This window comes from Pelophylax lessonae (genome assembly GCF_965119305.1).
Source record: "Pelophylax lessonae genome assembly, chromosome: 5".
In the NCBI taxonomy this organism is placed as follows: domain Eukaryota; kingdom Metazoa; phylum Chordata; class Amphibia; order Anura; family Ranidae; genus Pelophylax; species Pelophylax lessonae.
This window is the reverse complement of record NC_138772.1, coordinates 41,953,497-41,978,307: the sequence shown is the minus strand read 5'-3', so window position 1 is coordinate 41,978,307 and position 24,811 is coordinate 41,953,497. Positions and strand designations below refer to the sequence as shown.

The 24,811-nt window shown below is 46.9% G+C and overlaps 1 protein-coding gene across 1 annotated transcript in view; it reads left to right on the top strand.

Annotated features, from left to right (window-relative positions):
* Positions 1 to 24,811, top strand: part of PHF14 (PHD finger protein 14) — a gene marked incomplete at its 5' end in the record, with an annotated part of 389,174 nt that overhangs the window by 184,245 nt on the left and 180,118 nt on the right. The window contains 2 exons of the mRNA XM_082258885.1: positions 14,584 to 14,640; positions 14,728 to 14,852. Of these exons, the coding sequence (XP_082115011.1) occupies positions 14,584 to 14,640; positions 14,728 to 14,852 (182 nt within the window). The remainder of the gene's footprint in view (positions 1 to 14,583; positions 14,641 to 14,727; positions 14,853 to 24,811) is intronic.

Below are 24,811 nucleotides of genomic sequence, written 5' to 3'. Positions count from 1 at the left end.
CTTACCTTCATATCCCAATATATGTCGGGCACCAGTGTTTTCTTCTTTTTGCCGTGGGAGAGGAGCATTATCAATTTGTGGCGTTGCCCTTTGGTCTCGCCTAAGCTCCTGGGGTGTTCAGAAAAGTGTTGGCCCCGGTGTTAGCCTTGCTCAGGCAGAAGGGGATTGCGTTACTGGGGTAACTGGATGATATCCTTCTGCAAGCAGAGTCTCCGTCTGTCTTAAAAGACAATTTGGACATCACTGTGCAAACTCTGCAAGAGTTCGGCTGGAAACTGAATTTTCAAAAATCTGCTCTTGACTCCGTCCAGCTACCTGGGCCTGATTCATCCTCAGCCAGGGTGTTTCTTCCGGAGGCAAAACTGCTGAAGTTGCAGCATGCGATTTGGCTCCTGTTGTCCAACCATCGGTCGTCTCTCAGGAATTGCATGCAGGTGCTGGGCTTGATGGTCTCCACCTTCGAGGCAGTTCCGTTTGCTCAGTTCCATACCAGGCCTCTGCAAAAGGAGATTCTTGCCAAATGGGACAAGAATCCACAATCTCTGGCAATCTGATCCTGTTGAGCCGGGTGCGGGGGGATCCTTGATTTAGTGGCTCCGTTCCCCAGCGCTTTGACAGGGGAAGTCCTTTCTCCCCCTTTACTGAACAGGGGTTTCCACAGATGCCAACCTGTCTTGGGTGGGGGAGGTGTCTTGGACACAGATTTGGCTAAAGGGGTTAGGGCTCGGGATGAGTCCAGTCTGCCAATCAATATCCTGGAGATTCGAGCGATCAGGCTTTCCTGTCCCTGTAGACAGATCATCTGCAGGGGTGCCTGGTAAGGATTCAGTCGGAACAATGCCACGGCTGTGGCATATGTCAATCATCAAGGCGGCACCAAAAGTGCCCTAGCAGCCAGAGAAGTAGCCGGTATTGTAAGGTGGGCAGAATTACATTTTCCAGCCCTCTCTGCTGTGCTCATTCCAGGGGTGGAAAATTGGCGGGCGGACTACCTCAGTCGACAGGTGTTGGAGCCAAAAGTGTTTCAACAACTTTGTCTCCGGTGGGGGACTCCCTATGTGGACCTGTTGCCCTCTCGTCTCAACCGGAAGGTTTAGAGGTTTGTAGCAAGATCTCGGGATCCTTTGGCCAATACCGCTGACGCTCTGGTGGCTCCTTAGGGTCATGGTTTGTCTGATTTAGGCTTTTCCTCCACTACAGCTTCTGCCGAGACTTCTGCGCAGAATTGAGGCAGAAGGGATTCCAGTCATTCTGGTGGCTCAGGACTAGCCTCGCCGGTCTTGGTACGCAGGCCTTGTTTGACTGGTAGCCGAGACTCCTTCTCAGAGAAGATTTTGTCTCAAGGGCCAGTCTTCCATCCTGCTTTATGGTCGCTGGCTTTAACGGCCTGGCTATTGAAAGCTAGGTACGGAAGGATAGAGGGTTGTCGGATTCGGTGATTCCTACACTGTTAAAAGCTAGAAAATCTACTTCTAGGAAGATTTATCATCGAGTTTGGAGGGCGTACATTTATTGGTGTGAGTCTCGAGTTTTCTACAACAGGATATAGATCAGCGTTCGGCTCTGGGCACCATCAAGGGCCAGATTTCCTCCTTCGCAATTTTTTTTTAACGGCCATTGGCTGCAAATTTTTTGGTTCACACTTTTCGTCCAGGGCGTTTGCCACTTGGCTCCTCCCATAAGGTCCCTGGTACCTCCGTGGGACCTCCATCTGGTACTGTCAGTTTTTCAAAAACTGCCTTTTGAAAATATTCGTGAACTTCCTCTGCTTACTCTGTCACAGAAGGTGGGCTTCTTGGTGGCTATTACTTCTGCACGCAGGGTGTCAGAGCTGGCTGCGTTGTCCTGTTGGTCACCTTACCTGGTGGTTCACAGGGACAAAGTGGTGCTGCGTTCCTTCCTAAGGTCGTCTCGGGTTTTCACTTGATGACATTGTGTTGCCTTCCATGTGCCCTAAGCCGAAACATCCTAAAGAAATTGCTTTACATTCCCTGGATGTGGTTTGGGCAATCAGGGTGTACCTGGCAGTGACTGAGTCGATTCAGAAATTGGATTCCTTGTTTGTCCTTACGGATGGACCTCGCAAAGGGCAGGCCGCATCTGCTGCAACCATTTCCAGATGGGTCAGGCAGATGGTGGTGCAGGCCTATTCCATTAGGGTTCAGAATCCTCCTTTCCCTGTTAAGGCGCATTCTATAAGGGCGCTTAGTGCCTCTTGGGCCTTCCATCATCAGGCATCAGCGGTCCAGGTGTGCAAGGCAGCCACATGTTCGCCTGTGCATACATTCATAGAGTTTAAAACTCGGCCATTTTCTTGTAGTCCTATGTTGGCTGGAGCTGCGGGGGCCTCTAGTGTCAGGTCAGCATTTTCTGTCTCTTTCCAGCAGTGTGGTGTTGCCTTTTGTTCTGTGTACCTGTGCATACACCCCAATCATTGTAGTAGCATGCGCCTATACACATCTAGATCCTGAGAGATCTTTACACAAAAGAGGTAGTTCAATCAGCGATACACATTTATTGAAAGGGTTATATAATATATATACAAATTACACACTAAACAGTATTTACAACCCATTGTTAGTACAGATTCCCGGGCTTTCAATGTTATTTACAAATTACCCACAATAGCCATATTTACAATACCATGTACGTATTGAGCATGGAGTTAAGTTACCTTTTCACTTCAGGCCTTTTCTGTGTCTCACCTGTTGGAGTTTCTACAACTAGGTGTAGATCAGCGTTTGGCTCTGAGCATCATCAAGGGCCAGATTTCCGCGTTGGCTATTTTTTTTCCAAAGGCCGTCAGCGGCGAAGTCCTTGGTTTACACTTTTTTGCAGGGAGTTCACCATCTGGCTCCTCCCGTGCTATCTCTGGTACCTCCGTGGGATCTCAATTGGTACTGTCGGTGCTTCAAAAGCCTCCTTTTGAAAATATTTGAGAACTTCCTCTGCTCACTTTGTCACAGAAGGTGGCCTCCTTAGTCGCTATTAATTCTGCACATAGGGTATAGGAGTTGGCTGTGTTTTCCTGTTGGTCACCTTACCTGGTGATTCATAGGGACAAAGTGGTGTTGCGACCCTTTCAGGCGTTCCTTCCTAAGGTTGTCTTGGGGTTTCATTTAAATGAAGATATTGTGTTACCGTCCTTCTGTCCTAAGCCGAAACATCCTGAGGAAATTGCTTTACATACCTTGGATGTGGTCAGGGCGATTTGGGTTACCCAACGATGATTGAACCGATTCTGAAATCTGATTCTTTGTTTAATTCTTTCGGATGGATCTCGTAAGGGGCAGGCTGCATCTGCTGCGCACATTTCCAAGTGGATCAGGCAGACGGTGGTTGCAGGCCTATTCTATTAAGGATCAGGTTCCCCCTTTTCCTGTTAAAGCGCATTCTACAAGGGTGCTTAGTGCCTCCTGGGCCTTCCGTCATCAGGCGTCAGTGGTTCAGGTGTGCAAGGTGGCTACGTGGTCGTCTGTACACACATTCGCAAAGTTTTATAAGGTGGATGTACTTGCATCTTTGGAATGCCGTTTTTGGTCGCAAAGTTTTTCAGGCTGCGGTTGCAGAGGCTCCCGCCCCTTGAGGGTGTTTTTTTCCTGGTTGTGAGCTCCAGTTGTTTTTGGTTGAGCTCCTATTTTTACCTGGTTGGCTATGTTTAGCCCTGTTGGGAATTATACATTTTGCTGTGTTTTTCCCGCTCCTCATATTAATACTGCTTTGGTACATCCCCGTGGTCTAAAGACTTGAAGCTGTGTCCATCAGTGAACGAAAGAGAAAACTGGATTTTTGTCTTACCATAAAATCCTTTTCTCTGGGGGTTGAGTTATGTGTTCTTCTGACACTGCTTGTTACAAACTGGAGTCCTATAGCAGGAAGTGATGGTTACGCCCCTGGGGCAGTCCTCTGGGACTGCCCCAGGGGCGTAACCAAAAACGTTTCCACCAAGTCCTATTCCTGAAGAGAGACATCATAAAGCCCAATGGTCTAAAAACTCGAAGCTGTGTCCGTCAGTGAACCTCAGAGAAAAGGATTTTACGGTAAGACAAAAATCCAGTTTTCTCTAAAGTTCAAAGACTGACACAGCACCCACCCCTCTGTTGAGTTGGGTTATGTATTCTTCTGGCACTGCTTGTTACAAAACAGAAGTTCTATAGCAGGAAGTGGGAATATACCCCCGAGGATTGCCCTATAGGCGTAGTCAATTTTGTTTCCGCCTAGTGTCCTTCTCCTCTGGAGAGCAGCTCACCCAAGGGTCAAAGAAGAAATGGAGCTGTGTCCGTCAGTGAAGATCAGGGAAAAGGATTTTACGGTAAGCCAAAAATCCAGTTTTTTCACAATGAAGAGGATTAACCCCTTAGGTTCCATAGTGAGCATGCTTTACTGCATATACAGACTGATTTTACTGTTGTGAATTTAGTAACACTTTAAAGCATCCTGCTGTCACTAATAAATTCTCCTTTTCTTCATTTTATATTTACATTAAATAAATTCTTCATGTTGTGTTCCTGACATCAATATTGCCTGTATAATAGAACAAAGCTGAAGTCTTATTTCCAGCATGTGGACATTTCCAAACACACTGCCAAGTAGCAAACACCATCAGAGCCCGATAGTCACAATAATGAAAACAGCTTCAGCCTGGCTCTGTCCAGGCCACGCCCCCACCATGTTTCACCCCACCCATGTGGCTTAATCATATACCTCCATGACTAAGCCCAGTGGGTGGGGGGAAATGCATCGGGGAGGGGCATGGCATAGATGGAGGCGTTCTGAAGCTGCTCTCATTACTGTGACTATTGGGCTCTGATGGTGAGTAGCATTTGGGGTCTACTTCCTTTCTCTTTATTGTATACAATGACCCATGATGGGCTCATCCCCTGCCTGCACCCCCAGCGTGAGTCACTGGATTTGGAACACACTGGAACCGGAAGCGGCACCCCTAATTTTCTGAATGTGGGTTCACACTTCCAAGTTTAGACTTGGAGGCAGTGCCAAGGTCAGCGCAAAGTAAACTGTACCTAACACCGAAAGCAGTGGTTTTAATCTTTCTGATGAAATCATAGTTTATGTCAATATACTGCAGAAGTAAAAAAAATTTACAATTTCTATTAAAAAAAAAGATGGTGCTTGGAGTTAGGCTTTAAATCCTACTTGGCTGAAAAGAATATTTCTAGGAGGAACGCCAGAGTGGAGAAGGGTTACAACACCTGTTTAATGTCAGAATGATTTCACATCTCTTCCTATCCCAGTAAAATCTCTCCAACAGAGGTTTTAACTATGCTTTACGCTGTGGTGGGGGGATGGAAAAAAAAAACATTCCGTGTAATAGAAACACCCAACATGTTGATAAGAAATCTTGTTCACTATGTCATTTAAGGGTTCTATCTTATCAGGTTTGGTTTAATATCGTGCTTCCGGCACGACTGCACCGATACCATCATTAACATAGAGCTGCTATAGAACTGAGCCATGTAGGATTATTGAAAATGTGTTGCTGTTTTTGGCTTTTGCTTTATTTTAGTGATCAAAATAAAAAACATAGGAAATATTTTGTCAACTAATATGGGCACACAAACAAGTGTATTTCATTTGTAGATGACTGTAAGATATTAGGTACACTCCAGTCGCCAACTGAAAATGAAGTAATTCGATGCATAGAGAACACAACCTAACTTCTCAGGGCTACACTAGTCAGGAACTGGAAGCTTAATTTGACAGCATAAGCCTTCACCTTGCAGATGACTTGTAGGTTGCAGTGTTTATCAGTTTTAAAACTGTAGTTGTCAGACACAATTACAGTATTAAAAAAAAAAAAGTATAGTAATTCAAAAAGGGAGGGGAACAAAAAACTCTCACTTTCTTTTTTCTCTCTCATTTATGTAAAAAGTCAGATCACTTCAGGTTGGCCCATTTTGCAGGTATAGCTATGTAAAACATTAAAATTAAATGCCTATACTCTCTTGACAACAATGACTAGTTTGTATACTGAAAACATTTTACCCATTTTTAAAGAGGAATTTTACCCATAACAACTTGATTAAAAAAAAATAAAGTTCTTTAGCAAAGAACAATAATAACTATGCTACCAAAATTACTGTGTGCCGCTGCCATTTTGCTGAAGCTCAAAGCCCCTAAAAAAACAGTAAATCGTAAAGTGGAACTAAACCCATTAATATAAAGGTTTAAAAAAACAGTTATCTTCCTGGAATGCTGGGATTGCTAACTGTCACTTCTGCTTGTGTCCTCAACCAAACTGTCAAACCATCAAATGGCTGCTGTCATAACTGATCACATGTGCAGCACCTTGGCAGTTGCAGAATAAACAGAAGCAGCTTCCTTGGCTGTAAAGGATAGGAAGAGGGTTTAATTCTGTTTTTAGGCTGTCAGCAGATCAGCCTCTACAAATTCAGCAGTGCCTAAAAATAGAGAGCAACTGAGCATGTGCAGAGCAAGGTGAAACAGGATTTTAAACATTATAGACACTTATTTGTAATGTTTTACATAGCTATACCTGCAAAGGGGGCCAGTCTGAGTTGATCTAGCAAGACTTAATTTTTTGACTAAAGTTCCACTCAAGAGGAACAGTGGCATTTCATGGTCTCAAAACTGCTGGTTCCTTAAACCATTTGGTCATTTTTGCAAAACTGCTTAAAGAGTGGTTAAAACTCCCCAATGCCAGCATTGCACTTAACTAATATAACTAGAGGAATAGAGGGGAAAACTCTGGGGCCACTAGTTCTAGTGATAACCAGGTATTCCTTCACTTTGGGGGGATTACCACTCACTTCCCAGTTTGGCTATGGGACAGGAAGTAAAGCAGAATTTTACTGGAAAACAAGCATTTCGACTTTAGCTACAAGCTTCTTCCATGTCAGTGACTCAAAAACTATTGAAGCCATTGAATCAGCACCACAGCCAGAAAACTAGCATTTTCAGTTGGCAGATGTGGCAACCTTTCCTACTTCCCCCAGCATAGAAAGCTAACCATATATTCCCTAAAAAATGACATCCGGTGTGATACTATTAGCTCCTTCAGAAAAGGTCAGCCGAAACGAAGTGCTTAAGTAAGGCTCACGTAGACGCAGAATTTGAAACTACTTCATCCATACAGCGAAATAGAAAGATGAGATTATAAAGAAAAAAAAAAAAAGCAGAACAAGGCTTAAGAATTAATTTAATTACCGCTCAGATTCCTAGGTGCTCGCTATAAATCAAATTCACGGCTGGGGTGGAAATAAGATCTATGTTTATCTCTGAGTTCAGTCTCTGTACAGAAAGGAAGAGAAGAAAACTTTGGATATAACAGAGTGAAAAAAGAAACGATAATAACTTAATGGGAAAAGCTGAGATTCTAGAATCGCAAAGGAAGGCAGCTGGTTTGTCTTTTGATTTACAGTCTCGTAAAATTCAGATTCAGCAAGGCACACCAACACGGAAATGGTCAATAAGAGCGTACATGACTTGCAATGTTTCGGAGCCAGGAAGGGGTCTCTTAATCAGGCAAAATTGATGGACTGGGGTCCATTGGAGGCTCCAAAACACAAGGTTTTTCTGTGTGCTGGTGCCATTTTTTGGTGTGTCAATAGAACACCTACTACTCAGACATTTATACACTGTATGGAATTCACTTGGTTCCTTGTACATACAACTGAAAGGTAAGGTGTACACAGGTATATGGGTACCCCCAAGGACTCAGATATATAGCATGTAAGACAGTCCAACAAAGTCCATAATCCTTGGCGGCAGCTATTCCGTGAGCAGAAGCAATCTCTGCATTAAAAGAAACCAGGGAAGAGGGGGGAGCGCCTACTAAGTGTAGGATAAGAAATGTATTTTTTGGAGAAAACCACAGTTGGCAACTTACATGTATTAAAAACAACAAGGCTCTTCAATATAAAACACTGGAATCCTGTGAGTATCCTTCTCCTGCCTAGTCTCCCAATATGTCCAACTCTGACAGGGACCCCTGATGACGTCACAATGGCAAGGCGTGGCTACGTGCGTCAGAGCACATACACTCCTTTGTCAAGCCACCATGCTCCAAAATGTATACTCACGCCCTGCCACCATGACAACAGCCCTTTATCTGGTTCCTTGTGCACTGTCCTACAACATCCCACCAAATGTACGACACAAAAAAGAGCTTTTCATTTAGCAAACGCAGTAAGGCCTCATTCACATGGATGCACTTACAACTGTGTGCAGGGTCGTCTTTTCCCTAGTGGGATGCACAGGTGCTCAATGCATCTGCATGCAGGTAGTCTCATTCATGTCTATTGGGATGGAGCGGCTGCACGTACACAGCCACTGGTCGTAATTTGACAGTTGTGAGGATGTGTGACTTGTCTGCATTCGAATGAGAAATGTGTGGACTTACCTTGTACAAGACAAGTGGGTCCACAAAGTAATTTGGTCCGGGTACAAGATCGAGTTATCGCTCTTGTCCCCGGGCAAGGCTCTTTTCAATGGGTGATTGTCCCTGTTCCGACTTCAAAACGTTTTCAGGGTTTTTACTTAAACCTATTTACGGTCCCTAGGAAGGAAGGCAAGGTGCGTCCAATCCTGGACCTCAGGGCTCTGAACTGCTTTGTGCGGAATTTACCATTCAGAATTTCAGAATGGAGTCCATTCGCATGGTGATGGCATCCCTGCGTCAGGGGAATTTTTTCACCTCTATCGTCATCAAGGAAGCTTACCTTCACATTCCAATATGTGCCGGTCCCCAGTGCTTCCACCGCTTTGCCGTGGGAGAGAAGCATTATCAGTTTGTGGCGTTACCTTTTGGTCTCGCCTCTGCTCCTCAGGTCTTCACAAAAGTGTTGGCCCCGGTGCTAGCTTACGCCACCGGGGGATCGCGGTACTGGGACTACTTGGATGACGGCCTTCTGTGAGCAGAGTCTCCTACTGCTCTGGTGGAGAACCTGGAAATCACCATACGAACTCTGCGGGAGTTCGGCTGGATTCTGAATTTTCAAAAGTTTGCTCTGGTTCCATCCACAAAGCTGGACTATCTGGGTCTGACTCTTGACTCCTTTCTCTGGACAAACTCCAGAAATTGCAGGCTGTAATTCGTCTCCTGCTGTCCAGCAGATGGTCATCCCTCCAGATTTGCATGCGGGTGCTGGGCCTGATGGTGTCTATGGGCCTGATGGTGTCTACCTTCAAGGCGGTTCTGTTTGCACAGTTCCATACGAGGTCCCTGCAAAGGGAGATTCTGGCCAAATGGCATACGACTCCACAGTCTCTGGACAATCCGATCCGGCTGAGCTGGGGAATGAAGAAGTCCCTGATATTATGGCTTTGTTCTCCGGCGCTTCGTCTGGGGAAAATCCTTCCTCCCCTTGTATTGGACAGTGATCACCATGTATGCCAGCCTGTCCGGCTGGGGAGGCGTCCTCGGCAAACATTCTGCTCAGGGTATCTGGACACTGGAAGAGTCCAGACTACCAATCAATGTATGGGTACTCCGAGCGATCAGACTGTGTCTGGACCATTGGACAGATCGTCTTCAGGGATGTTCAGTGCGCATTCAATTGGACAATGCCAAGGCCGTGACTTATGGCAATCACGAGGGGGGCACAAGAAGTGTCCTTGTGGCTCTGGGGGTAGCCGGAATTCTAAGGTGGGCAGAACGGTTCATTCCAGCCCTCTCCTCCATACACATTTCCGGGGTGGAAAACTGGCTGGCAGGTTACCACCCTCCGGAGGCGTTTCATCAGTTGTGTCTCCATTGGGGCATCCCTGAGGTGAATCTGTTGGTGTCTCGGCTCAACGGAAAGGTGCAGAGGTTTATGACTCGATCACGGGATCCTCTGTCAGACGCCAAAGACGCGCTGGTGGCCTTGTGGGGTCAGTATCGTCTGATTTACGCCTTCGCTCCTCTCAGGCTTCTGCCAAGACTTCTACGCAGGATCGAGGCAGAAGGGTTTCCGGTCATCTTAGTGGCTCCGGACTGGCCTCCCTGAGCTTGGTACGCTGATCTGGTTCGGCTGGTCCCCATTTTTTTTTGGAGGCTTCCGCTCAGGGAGGATCTACTGTCCCAAGGACCAATCCTCCATCCTGCTTTACAGTCGCTGGCTTTGACGGCTTGGCTGTTGAACGCCAGGTGCTGAAGGATAAGAGGTTTATCCAAATCAGTGATTCCTACGCTATTAAAAGCTAGGAAATCTACTACTAGGAAGATCTACCATTGTACGTGGAAGACGTACATTGCGTGATGTGAGTCCCTTGAAGTTCATCCTTGCTCCTTCTCGTGGCTCAGATCTTTACCTTCCTTCAACGAGGGGTGAACAGAAATTGGCCTTGAGTATCATCAAGGGCCAGGTGTCAGCTTTGGCGGTCTTCATCCAATGACCCTTGGCCACACACTCCCTGGTGCGTACCTTTCTTCAGATGGTCCGACATTTGGCTTCTCCGGTGTGGTCTCCGTTGCCTGCCTTGGAACCTCAATTTGGTGCTTTCGGTCCTCCAGAAGCCTCCCTTTGAGAATCTTCGGGTGATTTGCTTGCTTACGTTGTCTCAGAAGGTGGCTTTTTTGAAGGCTATTACCTCTGCGCGCAGGGTGTCAGAACTGGCTGCGTTATCCTGTCGTTCACCTTACCTGGTGACTCATAGAGATAAGGTGGTTCTTCGCCCCTGTCCGTCGTTCCTCCAAAAAGGTTGTCTCTGCTTTTCATTTGAATGAAGACATTGTGTTGCCTTCCCTGTGTCCCAGGCCTAAACATCCAAAAGAAATTGCCTTGCATGCTTTGGATGTGGTCCGGGAAATTAGGGTGTACTTGCAGCTAAGGAATCAGACTCACTATTTGTGCTCACGGATGGGCCTCAGAAAGGGTTGTCTGCTTCCTCTGTGACCATTTCCAGATGGATCAGACAGACGGTTATTCAGGCCTATTACATTAGGGGTCAGGCTCCTCCATTCCTTGTCAAAGCGCACTCTACTCGGGCGCTTAGTGCCTCCTGGGCCTTCCGTCATCGGGCTTCACTGACACAGGTTTGCAAGGCGGCCACCTGGTCGTCGGTGCACACTTTTAACAAAGTTTTATAAAGTGGATATGTTGGCATCACAGGATGCCTCTTTTGGCAGCAAGGTTTTGCAGGCTTCTGTTTAGAGGACCTAACCCTCTTTGAGGGTGTATTGTTTTTTTCAGGTTGGCTCCTGTTGTTTTGGTTAAGCTCCTGTTGCCTAGTTGGCTACTGTTTAGCCTTGGGAATTGTTTTGCTGTTCCTACCCCTCATGTTTAACACTGCTTTGGGACGTCCCAATGGTTATGAAGATTAGGAGCTATGTCTTTAAATGAACAAAAGAAACAATTGGATTTTTGACTTACAGTAAAATCCATTTCTCTGATGTTTATTCATGGACGCAGCACCCACCCCTCTGTGGAGTTGTAATTCTTCTGACACTGCTTGTAACTAAGCTAAGTACCTATAGCAGAGAGCAGGAGTATACCCCCTGGGACTGCCCATTGGTATAGCCAGATTATTTTTCTGCCTAGTGTCCTACTGCTGTAGGGGACAGTATAATCCAATGGTTATGAAGATCAGGAGCTGTATCCATAAGTGAACATCAGAGAAATGGATTTTACAGTAAGTCAAAAATCCCATCTTAAAATGTTTTTTAATCAACTTTATTGCTATCACAAGGGACCCCCTTCTGCCGCCTATAAAAGCGATCCAGCGGCTAATTTGCCACTAGGATCATTTTTACAAAAAAGTGCATCGCTGACCAAGGAAAAAAAAATAAAAATATGCAGGATTGATGCCAGTAGCTGCAGGCAACATGACGTATATGTAAGTAAGTGGGGCTGAAGTGGTTAAAGTGATGTTAAAGTTTCTTTTTTTTTAAATAACTAACATGTCATACTTACCTCCTCTGTGTAGTTGGTTTTGCACAGAGTGGCCCGGATCCTCCTCTTCTCGGTTCCCTCTTCTGTTCTCCTGGCCCCTCCCTCCTGTTGAGTGCCCCCACAGCAAGCAGTTGCTGTGGGGGCACCCAAGCCAAGTCACAGCTCCCTGCGTCAGACACGGAGCCTTGACCTGGCCCCACCCCCTCTCTCTCCTGATTGGTTTACTGACTTTAAAAGCAGCAGGAGCCAATCGCGCCGTGCTGCTGTCTCGGACAGCTGAGAAACTCCTGAAACATTGCTGGATAAAGATGGACTCAGGAAAGCATTAGGGGTGCTGAGGGGGGCTGCTGCACACAAAGGTTTTTTTTGTTATCTTAATAGAATGCATTTAGATTAAAAAAACCTGCCTTTACAATCCCTTTAATTTGGATTAATTTCCTCTAACTTTCTGTTTTGACTATGGGACAGGAAGTGAAGGTAAATCTCCTCACACAGATGGCAAAAAAAAAAAAAATGACCGGGGTTATGACCCTCACTTACTCCATCCCCAAAACAAAACAAACAAGTTTGCCTTTAGTTCTTTAAGTACTTCTCGATCGCTCTATAGCCGAATGACTGCTCCAATGTGGTTGGCAAGTTCTTAAAGGGCATCATTTAGGCCTCATGCACACAGGGCATTTTTGCAGCTGCTGTTAGGAGCGTCAGACCTTTTTCTATTTTCAGCTTAAAAATGCCCCTCCATGTTATTCTATGGCCTCATGCACACACAGGGCTTTTAGGAGCTCCAAGTGGCATAGGCGTTTTTAAGCTGCAAAAAAACCCCCGGACCAGTGCGTTCTGGAGCTGCAGCGTCAAGCTGTAAAAATGTCTGACACTGCTAAAGGCTGATTAACGTTGCTTATACAGCTTTAAGCCACGTTATACATTTTTTTTTTATTTGAATGGAAGTCTCATCACAAGTCGGATCAGGATGATCCGACTTGTGGTGCGGCTTGCACTCTGAGAATCTTGAGGGGGAACTCCACACCAAAATGGGAAAAAAACGGCGGGGGGTCTGGTATGGATTTTGATTGGGGCCCTATGCCGAAAAAATGGCGTTGGATGCCCCCCAAAATCCATACCAGACCCTTATCTGAGCATGCAGCCCTGTGGGCCAGGAAAGGGGAGGGGATGAGCGAGCACCCCCACCCCCCCTGGACCATACCAGGCCACACGCCCTCAACATGGAGGGGGGTGGGTGCTTTGGGGCAGGGGGAGCTCTTAACCCCCCACCCCAAAGCACCTTGCCCCCATGTTGATGAGGATAAGGGCCTCTTCCCGACAACCCTGGGCGGTGGTTGCGGGGGTCTGCGGGCAGGGGGCTTATCGGAATCTGGAAGCCCCCTTTAACAAGGGGGCCCCCGAGATCCTGGACCCCCTCCCTATGTTAATGGGTATGGGGTACCCTTGCTCGCTCGTCCCCTGCCGGGCTGCATGCTTGGATAAGGGTCTGATATGGATTTTGGGGGGCCCCACCCGTTTTTTTTCGGCATGGGGCTCCCCTCAAAATCCATACCAGACTGGAAGGGCCTGGTTTGGAACCTGGGGGGGGGGACCCCCACGCCGCTTTTTTTTTTCCCATTTTGGCGTGGAGTTCCCCCTCAGAATGCAAGTCGCACCACAAGTCGGATCATCCTGATCCGACTTATGATGCGCCTTCCATTCAAATCAATGGCCTGAAAGCCGTATCATCGACGGCTCCTAAGCAAACATTGATTTTGAATGGAGGCAGAAAAAAACGCTTCTAAAAGCCGACGTGGCCAAACGTGCAATAACGCCAATGGAAAAAGCAGCTAAAAGCACGTTTTTACAGCTGCTTTTTCCTGGCGTTAGAAGTGGCTCTGCATCTCGTTTTTTCTGACGCCCTGTGTGCATGGGGCATTAACGTCCTCCCTTGATCGCGCCCACCGTGGGGAGCTTTGTGATTGCTATGTCCTTGGGACACAACTGATCACAGGCCGGGGTAGAAGATCAATAAAAGCAGCTCTTTACCACGTGATCAGCTGTGTCCAATCACAGCCAATCACAATGTAAACACAAGCCAGTTATCTCCATTTCTTTCCTCACCCTGACAGCGTGAGAAGAGGAGAGCTGGTAACTGGCTTGTGTGAAAGAAACATCTACACTGATAATCGGGGCACTGCCCACCAGTGAAGGAGAAAAATTACCTGTTTACAAAATATTATAACTATGAAAAACTTTTTTTTTTTCTTGTTATAGCAAAAAATAAAAAAACACAGCAACATTAAATACCACCAATAAATCTCTATTTGTGTGAATAAACATAATAAAAATGTCATATGGGTACAGTGTAGCATGACCGTGCAATTGTCATTGAAAGAGCGCTTTAGGAGACTAAAATTGCAATGTAGCTTGTGGTGTTTTTCTTTTTTTCTTTTTCATTTGCCATAAACTTTTTTTTTTTTACGAAGTAGAAGTAGAAAAAAAACTCCTCTACCTGTTTTTTCGATGCAAGTTGAACTTCCATAACAAAGATGTTTTATTATGGTCTGTTTATGCACAGAAGGTCTATAATTGGAATGATCTCGCTCTGTACTATTATTGTGACAGGTCCCATTTGTATTTAGTCTGTAAAACAAAGAGCTTTCTTTGGCCTTGTAGTGTTACAATGTGTCACCGAGCATCTTTTCCATCCGCTCCAAGTGACCCTCTCCTCTCTTATTTGTTTCAGAGGACCAGAGGTCAGAAACGCAAGAGAAGTTTCATGTTTGAAGAAGAGAAGCCTGAGGTCAGGGTAACATAAGTTCAAATAGTAGAATCTGAACATGCTGCCTTCTTCAGTTCGGGTTTTATTTATTTTTTTCCTCGTTTGTAGGAGCGGACACCAAGAGAGAGGAGGAGGAGGCAGCCGATGACTTTACATAAGAAGCCAAAGTCAGAGGATTTGAGGACAGAGTGTGCTGCATGTAAGGGGATCGGCGACAATGAAAATCTAGTGAGGTATTAAAACAAAATATGTGACCTCCGGCTATTTGGTTAATCTACTTTGTTGTACTACAAGGTATTTAAGAGATCTGTGTTTTCTAAAAAAAAATCTTTTGCATCCTCCTCTCAATCAGAGGAGCACCCAGTCCATTGTCCCTCCTAGATTTACTCTCAGTTTAATTCCCTGTTTTAAAGTAGAACTAAACCCTCCTAATGTTTTCAGCCAAGGAAGCTGCCATTTTGGCCTCTGTTTCATCTCCAAATGCCATGCTGCTGCACATGTGATCAGTTATGACGCCAGTCATTTGATGGTTTGACCGTTTGGTTGAGAGGACAACCAATGTGAAAGTTACATTCCTAACACATACCAGGAATGTAACTGTTTTTTGAAACTGTTAATTCGATGGGTTTAGTTCAGATTTAGACCTTGATCACATCATGGTGCAGAAACAGCAGTTTTATACTGCACGTGTTCTGCAAGGGCACAAAAAAACAATTGTTCTCTATGTGCCCCATTCACACCACCATTTTTTCTGCGCAGGAATCTGCAACGTGTATGCAGTTTTCTGCACGGCAATAAAAAGAGATGACATCAACATTGGTGTGAACGGGGCACATAACTGACGCGCATGAAAATTGATGTCAACGTGCATGAAATCGGATGTCTCTGCAAGTGAAATCGGTGTGGGTTTTCCTTCAGTTCCCATCAGTTTTCATGGATGTATGGTGTGAACTAGCCTTTAAAACGGGACTGACAGAGTTTAAAAATGTTACTTGGGTTTAGCGGGTCCCAGTACTAATAGGTACCGGAATACCACATGTCAGAGCGGAGAGTGAGGTGTTACAGTACTGGATGGAGGGGGGGGGGGGGGGAGTTGCCAGAGTTAACTGTTCACATTACCAGCAGGTAATTGGTTGCAAAGTAGCTGAGCAGTCCTAGCAACCAATCTCCAGCTTCTTCATGTGAAAAGTTAACTCGTCCAGCTCCCGCCCTCCATCCAGTACTGTGACACCTTGCTCTCCGCTCGGGCTGCACAGTGTACACCAGTATAAGGTAAGATTTGCTACCTACAGTGTGTGTTGATGGGGGAGACATCGGAAACTACAGTGGATGGGAGTGTGAAGTGGAAAGGTGACAATGGTTTAGGGGGGTCACAGGACACTGCTATTGGGAGGGGGGGGGGTAATCGGGGGCACAGGACACTGCTATGTGATGTGTAGAGGACAGAGCCTTCCTCTGGATCGACTGTGGGTAAAGGATTGTGTATATGGGATTGTATGATTTTTTTTCCATTGTTACTTTGTCCCTTTCACATCACACAGTGTCCTGTGCCCCCAATCCCCCCCCCCTCCCAATAGCAGTGTCCTGTGACCCCCCCCTCAAACCATTGTCACCTGTCCACTTCACACGCCCATCTACTGTAGTTTCCGATGCTTCCCCATCTCCCCCATCCACCACTGTATTGGTTGAACTATATGTATTTGTGTCTTTTTTCAACCTGACTAATTATGTAAAAGGGGAAGAGGACACTACAGTTGGGGGGCTGATGGGGTAATGTGAAGGGGGCACAGGACACTGCTATAGGGTGAAGAGCAGGCAAAGGACACTACGGGGGGGGGTGTTGATGTGAAGGGGGGAGAGGACACTGATTTAGGGGGCCCACAGAACACTGTTGTGGGGGGTGGGGCAAAGGACACTACAGGGGGGGTGATGTGAAGGGGGGCACAGAACACTGTTATGGGGGGGGGGCAAAGAACACTACAGCGGGGGTGATGTGCAGAGGGGGCACAGAACACTGTTATGGAGGTGGTGGGGTGAAGGACAATACAATGGTTGTGATGTCAAGGGAGGCACAGAACACTGCTATGGGGGGCACCGGACACTACAGTGGGGGGGTGATGTGAATCAGGCGCAAAAGACACTGTTATAAGGGTAGGGGAGGGGGGAAGCAGAAGACACTACAGTGGGGGGGGGGGTTATGTGAAGGGGCAGTACATTAGTATGTGGAAGAAAAAAACACTACTGTGGGAGTGATGATGTGAAGTGGGGCAGAGGACACTACTGTGTGGGGAGAATTTTTGATTTCTTCAATGTTGTCCAGGTAGATCTCAACCTCTGAAATGTTGCCTACCCCCTGCTCTAGGTGGTAAAGAAAGGGTTGCAAAAGTAAAATCCTTTGCAAGGAACATAATGTGGTTACACGTAATAAAGTGTAACCAAAGGCAAAACTTTTTTTCTCTTTCGCTCATCGACAAACACAGTGCTCCATAAATCGTAACTAGTGGGTTATATGGCCTCCTCCAGGAGTAGGACTAGGCAGAACAAAAAACACCTGGCTATGCTCATGGGCTGTCCCCAGCTAGTATATAACCCCCCTCTCTGCTTTAGGTAATCAGTTTTAATCTGTCTAATCATCCAGGGATGTGTAAAAAAGAAGAAAAGGCAGCGCCTATGCAAATATAAAATTGTCAATGATAATCACAGTCCCAATAAAAAAGCCACAATGAAGGTAATCAACTAGATGTAGTCCACACACCAGTGAGTCAGATGGGAAAGCAAATCACCAACCACCAAGTGAAAATAAGATGTGTTGCTTACCAGATGGTGTTGACCCCCAAATTATAGAGAGGTCACCACCAGCGAAGATCATATGGATATAGATGGTTCAAAACTTGACTAAAGAATATCAATCTTGATCAATGGAAAAGCAGTTGTGCTATCATCAGAGTGTCTCACTCCCACTCAGGAATAATGATGATTCAAAGCACCTTAAAATGAGAAGAGACGTGCCACAACTTCATTATCCACCTTTACTATGCAGTATGGGTCACTGGTGCCTGACCTGTGTACAGCTCCGCACGACTCTGCTGACAGAAACAAGTGCCCTGCTGATACCATGGCGTGGTCGGACTTGCCTTTAGGTTCCCTCCTCCCATCCTTAAATCCCTCACTGAACTGGGCCTCCCCCACTCCCTTCCCCCCCTGTCTGCACCTGGGGTCTTGTGGGGGGCCCAGGGCAGAGAATGCAGCAGAGACCCCTGGTGTCTCCCCTGATATCCCCACTCTATAAGGGTCCTGGGATAGTGTGTGTCCCGCCCTGGTAGTCTGGAGGGGTCCCAGTGTAGGAGACCCCTAGATGTATGAGCTGCTTTTTTTAGTGTGGGTATAGTGCAGGGGGGTCCCAGTGCAGAGTGCACAGCAGAGTCTCCCCTAAACATGTGTTCTACCTTTGGGGGGGGGGGGGGGGGTTCCCTTGCAGAGGGTGCAGGAAAGATCCTGGCAGTATGCTTTAGTGTAGCTGATGGGGGCCATTTTCCTTTAGTCTAGCTGGTCTCCGGTTGGTGGCCGTGTTTTTGTAGCCGAATGATGTCACAGGGCCATTTTCTTTTAGTCTAGCTGGTCTCCGGTTGGTGACCTTGTCTGTGTAGCCGAATGATGTCACGGGGCCATTTTCCTTTAGTCTAGCTGGCACCGGTTGGCAGCCATGTTTGTGTAGCAGATGATGTCACAGGGATGCTGGAGGACTGAGGCCTCGTGGGGATGCCGAAGCTCCTCCTCTTCCTCAGTTTCCTTCTTTCTGTGCCTGGGACATGTGAATAGGGATAGGTCTGGGGGATAAGCAGGTCCCTGCTACTTATGTTGATTTAGCGAACCAGTTGGACCATGGGCTGCAGTTTATTTGTGATGCAGATTTGGATACAGCTCCTGTGCTGTTCAAACTTTGTTTCAGCGGTCTGGATTAGGTGCGTGCTGTGGCTTAAAAATTGGTCCGCAGACCAAGCCTCTAAGAAAGCTCTCATTGATCTGCCCTTTCAAGGTGATCGCCTGTTTTGAGCTACCCTAGATGACATCATTAAGGGTATCATGGAGGGAAAAGTACCTTCCTTCCACAATCCAGGAAAGGGAAGGAGCCTAGCCGCAGACAGGGAACCCTCCTTCTCAGCCCATAGAAAATTCATTCATGCTTCTGGGATGGAGAATAAGGGAAATAGATCTTTTAAATCTTCCCCGGGAGGTTCCAAGCAGCTTTGGCCTGGTAAGCCTAGAGCTAGCTTCTCCAGACCGGCAGACAAGACTCCTTCAGCATAAAGGTCTGCCCTCACCCATTATTGGGGTGGGGGGACACCTTCTTTGGTTTCCGGCCCCGTGGACTTTGGTGAGTGCCAAGGAGATCCGCAAAGGTTTCCTTTCGGGGACCCAGAAAGGGGGACAAAGCTTGTCCTTTTCAGGTTTTTTAGGTCCTGAGTCTCCTTGTGCGGATTTAATTCCTGCAAAGGTTCAGGTGATGTCTGAACTATCTAAGGTCCCCCCTATCCCTGTCCAGGGAATTGATTTACCTAGGTCTGATTTTAATTCTGACCAGGGTAGTCCTTCCTCTGGACAAATTTCAGGAACCACAGGCTGTGATTTACCGGCTGCTGTCACACTGACAGTTCTCTCTCCCGATTTGCATACAGTTTCTGAGTCTGGTGGTATCCACCTTCAAGACAGTTCTGTTTGCACAGTCCTACATGCAGCTCCTTTAGCAGGTTCGGCCCCACAGGAGGATACCGAAGTTCATAGCATGATCACTGGGGCCCTCTGATAGATGCCACAGGCGTCCAAGGGCCAGGATAAGGTCAGCATCATCCTCGGCTCAGCCTTCTTCCGCAGTTCCTGCGAGGAATGAAGAGTGAGGATCTTCCAGCCATCCTGCTTTACATATAGATGTGAATATGTACCTGCGCTCCTAAATTATAATAGATATCTCTATGAGTGCTAATTCCGTATATATAAATACCATACAAATAAAGAATCGCATCTGCTGTGCAAAATTGCTTTGTGCAAAATAAATTTGATTTGGACCTTGAATAAGTCTATTTGCACATAATTTGCACATAATATATGGTTGCACTTTGCTTAGTTTGCACATATATTTGCGTAGGGATGCACCGAAATGAAATTCTTGGCCGAAGCCGAATAATAATGAAATGCTTGGCCGAAGGCCGAATACCGAACGCGGTGTTTCGCATTTTTTCCATTTATTTTGACAATTTTTTCACCATTACAATAATTAAATGGTAAAAATTTGCTTTTTACTATTTTGTGTTGCTTTTCAGATAAATAAATCAAATAACAAAAATAAAATTTCAAAATATTTATTTAACACTGAACATTTTTGAACTTTCCAGCAAATATTATACAAACAAAGCACAATATAACTTAAAATAAATAAATTAGTAAAAAAAAAAATTTCTCTGTCGCTCATTGACAGACGTAGTCCTCGTTGATTAATAACAACTCGGGTTATACTGCCCTCTACAGGAGTAGGACTAGACAGGAAAGAAAACGTTCTGGCCACACCCTAGGGGCAGTCCCAGAGGGTATATCCTCTCACTTCCTGCTACAGCAAATCATTTTTTTTCTGTCTAGTTAGGAGTAAGGACCTAGATTCCTTGCTAGGATCTTCGGTCCTGGCAAGATTTTTTTTTAGAAATACTTTTTTAGAACGCTTTTTTTCTCCAGTGTTCCTGTGAGATCTTAAAGCAATTACGCTGAAACTGGGCGACGGGCTGGATGTTGAGATCCAGTGGTCACCCCAGTTCAGCCTACGAGCGCGTGCAGGCCATAGCTCCGCGCTGGGTCGGCCGCGACATAGTCCCACTGGACGGGGACTGACCCTGCGAGTTAAACGTCTCGCCTGGACGCCAATGACCAACAGAGTCACGGCGTCCGTATTGGTCGACAGCCCCCCACCCCGGTGGAGAGGGGTTCTGTCAGGAGTTGGCGCCCGCCTGGTTCCGGTATGGTGAGTAGAATGTTCCCCCTTTCCCCCTGTCGGGTTGTTGGTGGACGCGGGCCCCTCTCTGGGATGGTCAGACACTCGGTTTTCTGGGTCTCCCCTCTATCCTATAACAGGTCACAGATCCCCCAATTTGAGTGTGATTTTTGTGAATAGAAACCAGGAGGCTTGGTTTGGGAGCTGACTATCTAAAGTCACTATATTACTGTAAGGGTGACTGAAGTCAGTGGCAGACTACTAAAAGGCATTACTATTGAGGTATAGAGGTATCCTACCTGTCTAGTGTGTACACAGGCCGATGCCTATGCCTGAGTTACTGCAGCCACAGATTGCCATCCCTCCAGAAAGCCGGTCACTTCCACAGGCCACACAGCCTCCCGCAGGCCGAGGCACTTCCGCAGGCCGCACAGGCCGAATGCACACATCCCGCAGGCCGCTTGCAAGCCGCCGCTATCCTACACAGGCCGCCGCCATTTTCCTGCAGATCGCACGAGGCCGCCATATTGGCGTAGCCTCGTGTCTCCAGCATGGGGGCGGCCATGTTTGAGGTGACCAAACACCTCGTGGAGTAATTGGGAGGCGCCGGAAGGCGTGTAAAGGGGCGGAGTCGCCTCCTTGGCCCAGGGAAAGTAAGCCAAAGACTTCCTGTCTGTAACAGACAGTGCTGGAAGCAGGTTGATAAGAAACTTCTGTGCATCAGGTGAGCCTTGGGATCTCTCTCTCTCTTTCTGAGGGGTCCAAGCAGGTAGACTGAGGGGCGCTACTGCGCTGGGGGACTAAGTTTAAAAAAAAAAAAAAAATGTTTTTTTTTTTTCTTGCAATTAATTTTTTTGTGTTTTCTGGCAAGTGTCTTGTTACATGAACCCTGCCACTCATGTATCCCCACCTGATCCCCTCGGGGTGGCCGCAGGACCCTCCAGTACCCCACTTGTGATGATGCATTATCAGCAGTTTTGGAGTCTTTGGTATCCCGGGTGGAGGTAGCCTGTCAGGGACGGGGGTCAAGAAAAGCGACCCCCGCCTACCCCTATGTCATCTGATACTTCAGATACGGATTCTGAGCTGGTCATTGCCGGGAAACCTTGAATCTTGAGGTTACACTGGCAGAGGTAGCTGAGACTCATATTCCTTTTTTGGTACTAGCAAACCTACCAAAATGGTGAAGGGTTTCCCTTGCCCAAATGGGGTCTTCCGTAAACGAGCCCCTGCTATTTCCAAACGCATTGCTAGGCGCTATGATTTTGAGGAATCCCTCATTACAAAGATGGACGGTACCACCAATAGTGAACTCACCGATTTCCAGACTAAACAAAGCCACTGTTATCTCGTTGGATTGACAGAATGGGCCCCACCCATCTCTAGGGTGGGGTGACGTCTTCACCGGTTTTCGGATCCAGGGCTTTCCAGAATCCCAGATAAAGGGGTTCGCAAGGTCATATGGTCGGGATACAAGATCGAGTTTCGATCACTTCCACCGGTGCGATTCTTCCCTTCCAATATTCGACATCCCCGGGTCGCTTAAAAAGCTTTGCGGGGAACAGCTTGATGCAACAAGCAGTGGTAGTTCTCATTCCTTGGAAGAGTTCTAGTTGAACCATAGGCGTGCGCACAGGGTGTGCCGGGTGTGCCCGGGCACACCCTAATCACCTAGGGCACATTAGCATTATCGCTCTGTTTGCCAGTGAGGAGATGGGAAAGATCTCCCTCGGACCTGCTCTGCCATAAGAGAAGTGCCACACACTTCTATTTCACTTTGCCAGCAGAGTAATGTTTCGGGGCCATGTACATGTAGGCAAACACATGCATGTGTATTTAACCACTTGCCGACTGCCTAACGCCGATCTACGTCGGCAGTCAGCCCCTCACAGGCAAAGTGACGTAGGGCTACGTCACTAGCTTGTGAGGGTCTAGGGAGCGAGCGAGCGCCCCCGGAGGCGCGCTCCCGCGTGGTCACGGACCCCCCCGCGCGTGTGACCGGCGGACCCGATGTCCGCCGGTCACTCGGCGATCGGCGGGGGAGAGGGAGAATGTCAGGCAGCCTGTGTAAACAAGCTGCCTGTCATTCTCCTTGCTGTTAGGATACTGATCACTCGGATCTAGTATGTAGATCCGTTGATCAGTGTCCATACAGCTCAAGCCCCAGCCAATCACAGTAGAAAGCACGCCCCTAGGGATACACACAGCCCCTCCCTCCCAAATAAAGTTAACCCCTTCACTACCAGTGTATTTTTACAGTAACAGTGCATATATATAGCACTGATTACTGTAGAAATGTCACTGGTAACCCCAAAAGTGTCAAAAATGTCAGTCAAGGGTCCGATCTGTCCGCCCCAATGTCGCAGTACCGCAAAAAAATCGCAGATCGCCGCCATTACACGTTTAAAACTAAAAACAACAAAAATGACAGAAATCTTTCCCTTTGTTAGTAAACGCGATAACTTTTGCGCAAACCAATCAAAATACGCTTTTTGCGATTTTTTTTTTACCAAACATAGGTAGCATAAAACAAATTGGCCGAAAAAGTAAAAAAATTTTGATTTTTAAATTTTTTTTTTGGGGAATTTCATATAAAAAAATGTGAAAAATATTGCTATTTTTGCAAAATTGACGCTCTTTTTTTGTTTATAGCGCGTGATCAAAAAATCGCACAGGTGATCAAATACCACCAAAAGAAAGCTCTGTTTGTGGGAAAAAAAGGACGCCAAATTCGTTTAGGTACAGCGTCGCACGACCGCGCAATTGTCCGTTAAAGTCACGCAGTGCCGAATCGCAAAATACCCCCTGGTCGGAATGGGGGTAAAATCTTCCGGGGCTTAAGTGGTTAAACTTTGGGGTGCACACCCTAATGCAATAGGCTGCGCACACCTATGAGTCGAACCTGTTCACAATGCCCAGGGAAAAGGGCTAGGTGCGTCCAATTCTGGTCTTGGAAGAGATGGAGTCCATCCATACAGTGGTGGCCTCCCTGCATCAGGGGGATTTCCTGGCGTCCATAGACATTTAGGATGCCTATCTTCATATCCCCATCTTTGCAGGACATCAGCGTTTTCTTTGCTTTTCCCAAAGATCATCCCTGGTTCCCACCAGGAGACTGAACTATCTGGGCCTAATTTTGGATACATCCTTGGCAAGAGTGTTTCTCCAGGCGGAGAAACTCCAGAAGATTCAGTCAATGATTCGGATGTTGCTGTCCGTCAACTGGCTGGGATTGATGGTCGCCTCCTTAGAGGCAGTACCGTTTGCCCAGTCTCATACCCAAATTCTCCAAAGAGGAGATTCTTCTCATATGAAATCGGAATCCCGATTCCCTGGACAATCGGATCCGATTGAGCGAGCAGACAAGGGAGGCTCTGGTCTGGTGGCTTCAGTCTCCGATGCTCAGCCAGGGGAAGTCATTTCTTCTGATAAATTCCGGGTTACCGATAAAGGTGTTGGAACTGAGAGCGATCAGACTTTGTCTGATTTACTGGACCGAGCAGCTCCAGGGCAGTCCGGTTCGGATCCAATCGGACTATGCCACGGTCATGACTTATGTCAATCACCAAGGGGCACCAAGAGTGCCCTGGCGGCCATAGAAGTGGCCAACATTCTTTATTGGGGGAATAGTTGTTCCAGTTCTCTCCGCGATATTTATCACGGGGGTGGACAGGCAGATTATTTCAGCCGTCAGATTCTGGATCAAGAGGAATAGTCTCTTCATCCAGAGGTATTTCACCAGCTGTCCCTTCATTGGGGCACCCCGGATATGGATCTGTTGGCAGGTTGGCTCAACAGGGCTCGTGCCCGCGATCCTCTAGCGGACACAGCAGACGCGCTGAGCGCCCCGTAGGGGAAGTATCAGCTACTGTATGTCTTCCCCTCTCTCAAGTTACTGCTGAGATTTCTCCGCAGGATAGAGGTGGAGGGAACTCCAGTTAGGTTTTCACTTAGGTCTCATCTTTTTGCTCGATGAGTCCTTGATGCTTCTGGTTGGCTCCGGTTGGGCCTTCTGGATTTTGATTTCTGTTATCCCACCCCTCATTTGTGGCACTGCTTTGGGACGTCCCGAGTTGTTATTAATCAACGAGGACTACGTCTGTCAATGAGCGACAGAGAAAAATGGATTTTTGTAAAATCTTACCGTAAAATCCTTTTCTCTTAAGCTCATTGACAGACGTAGTACCCGCCCCTCTGTTTTTGAGTTGGGTTGGG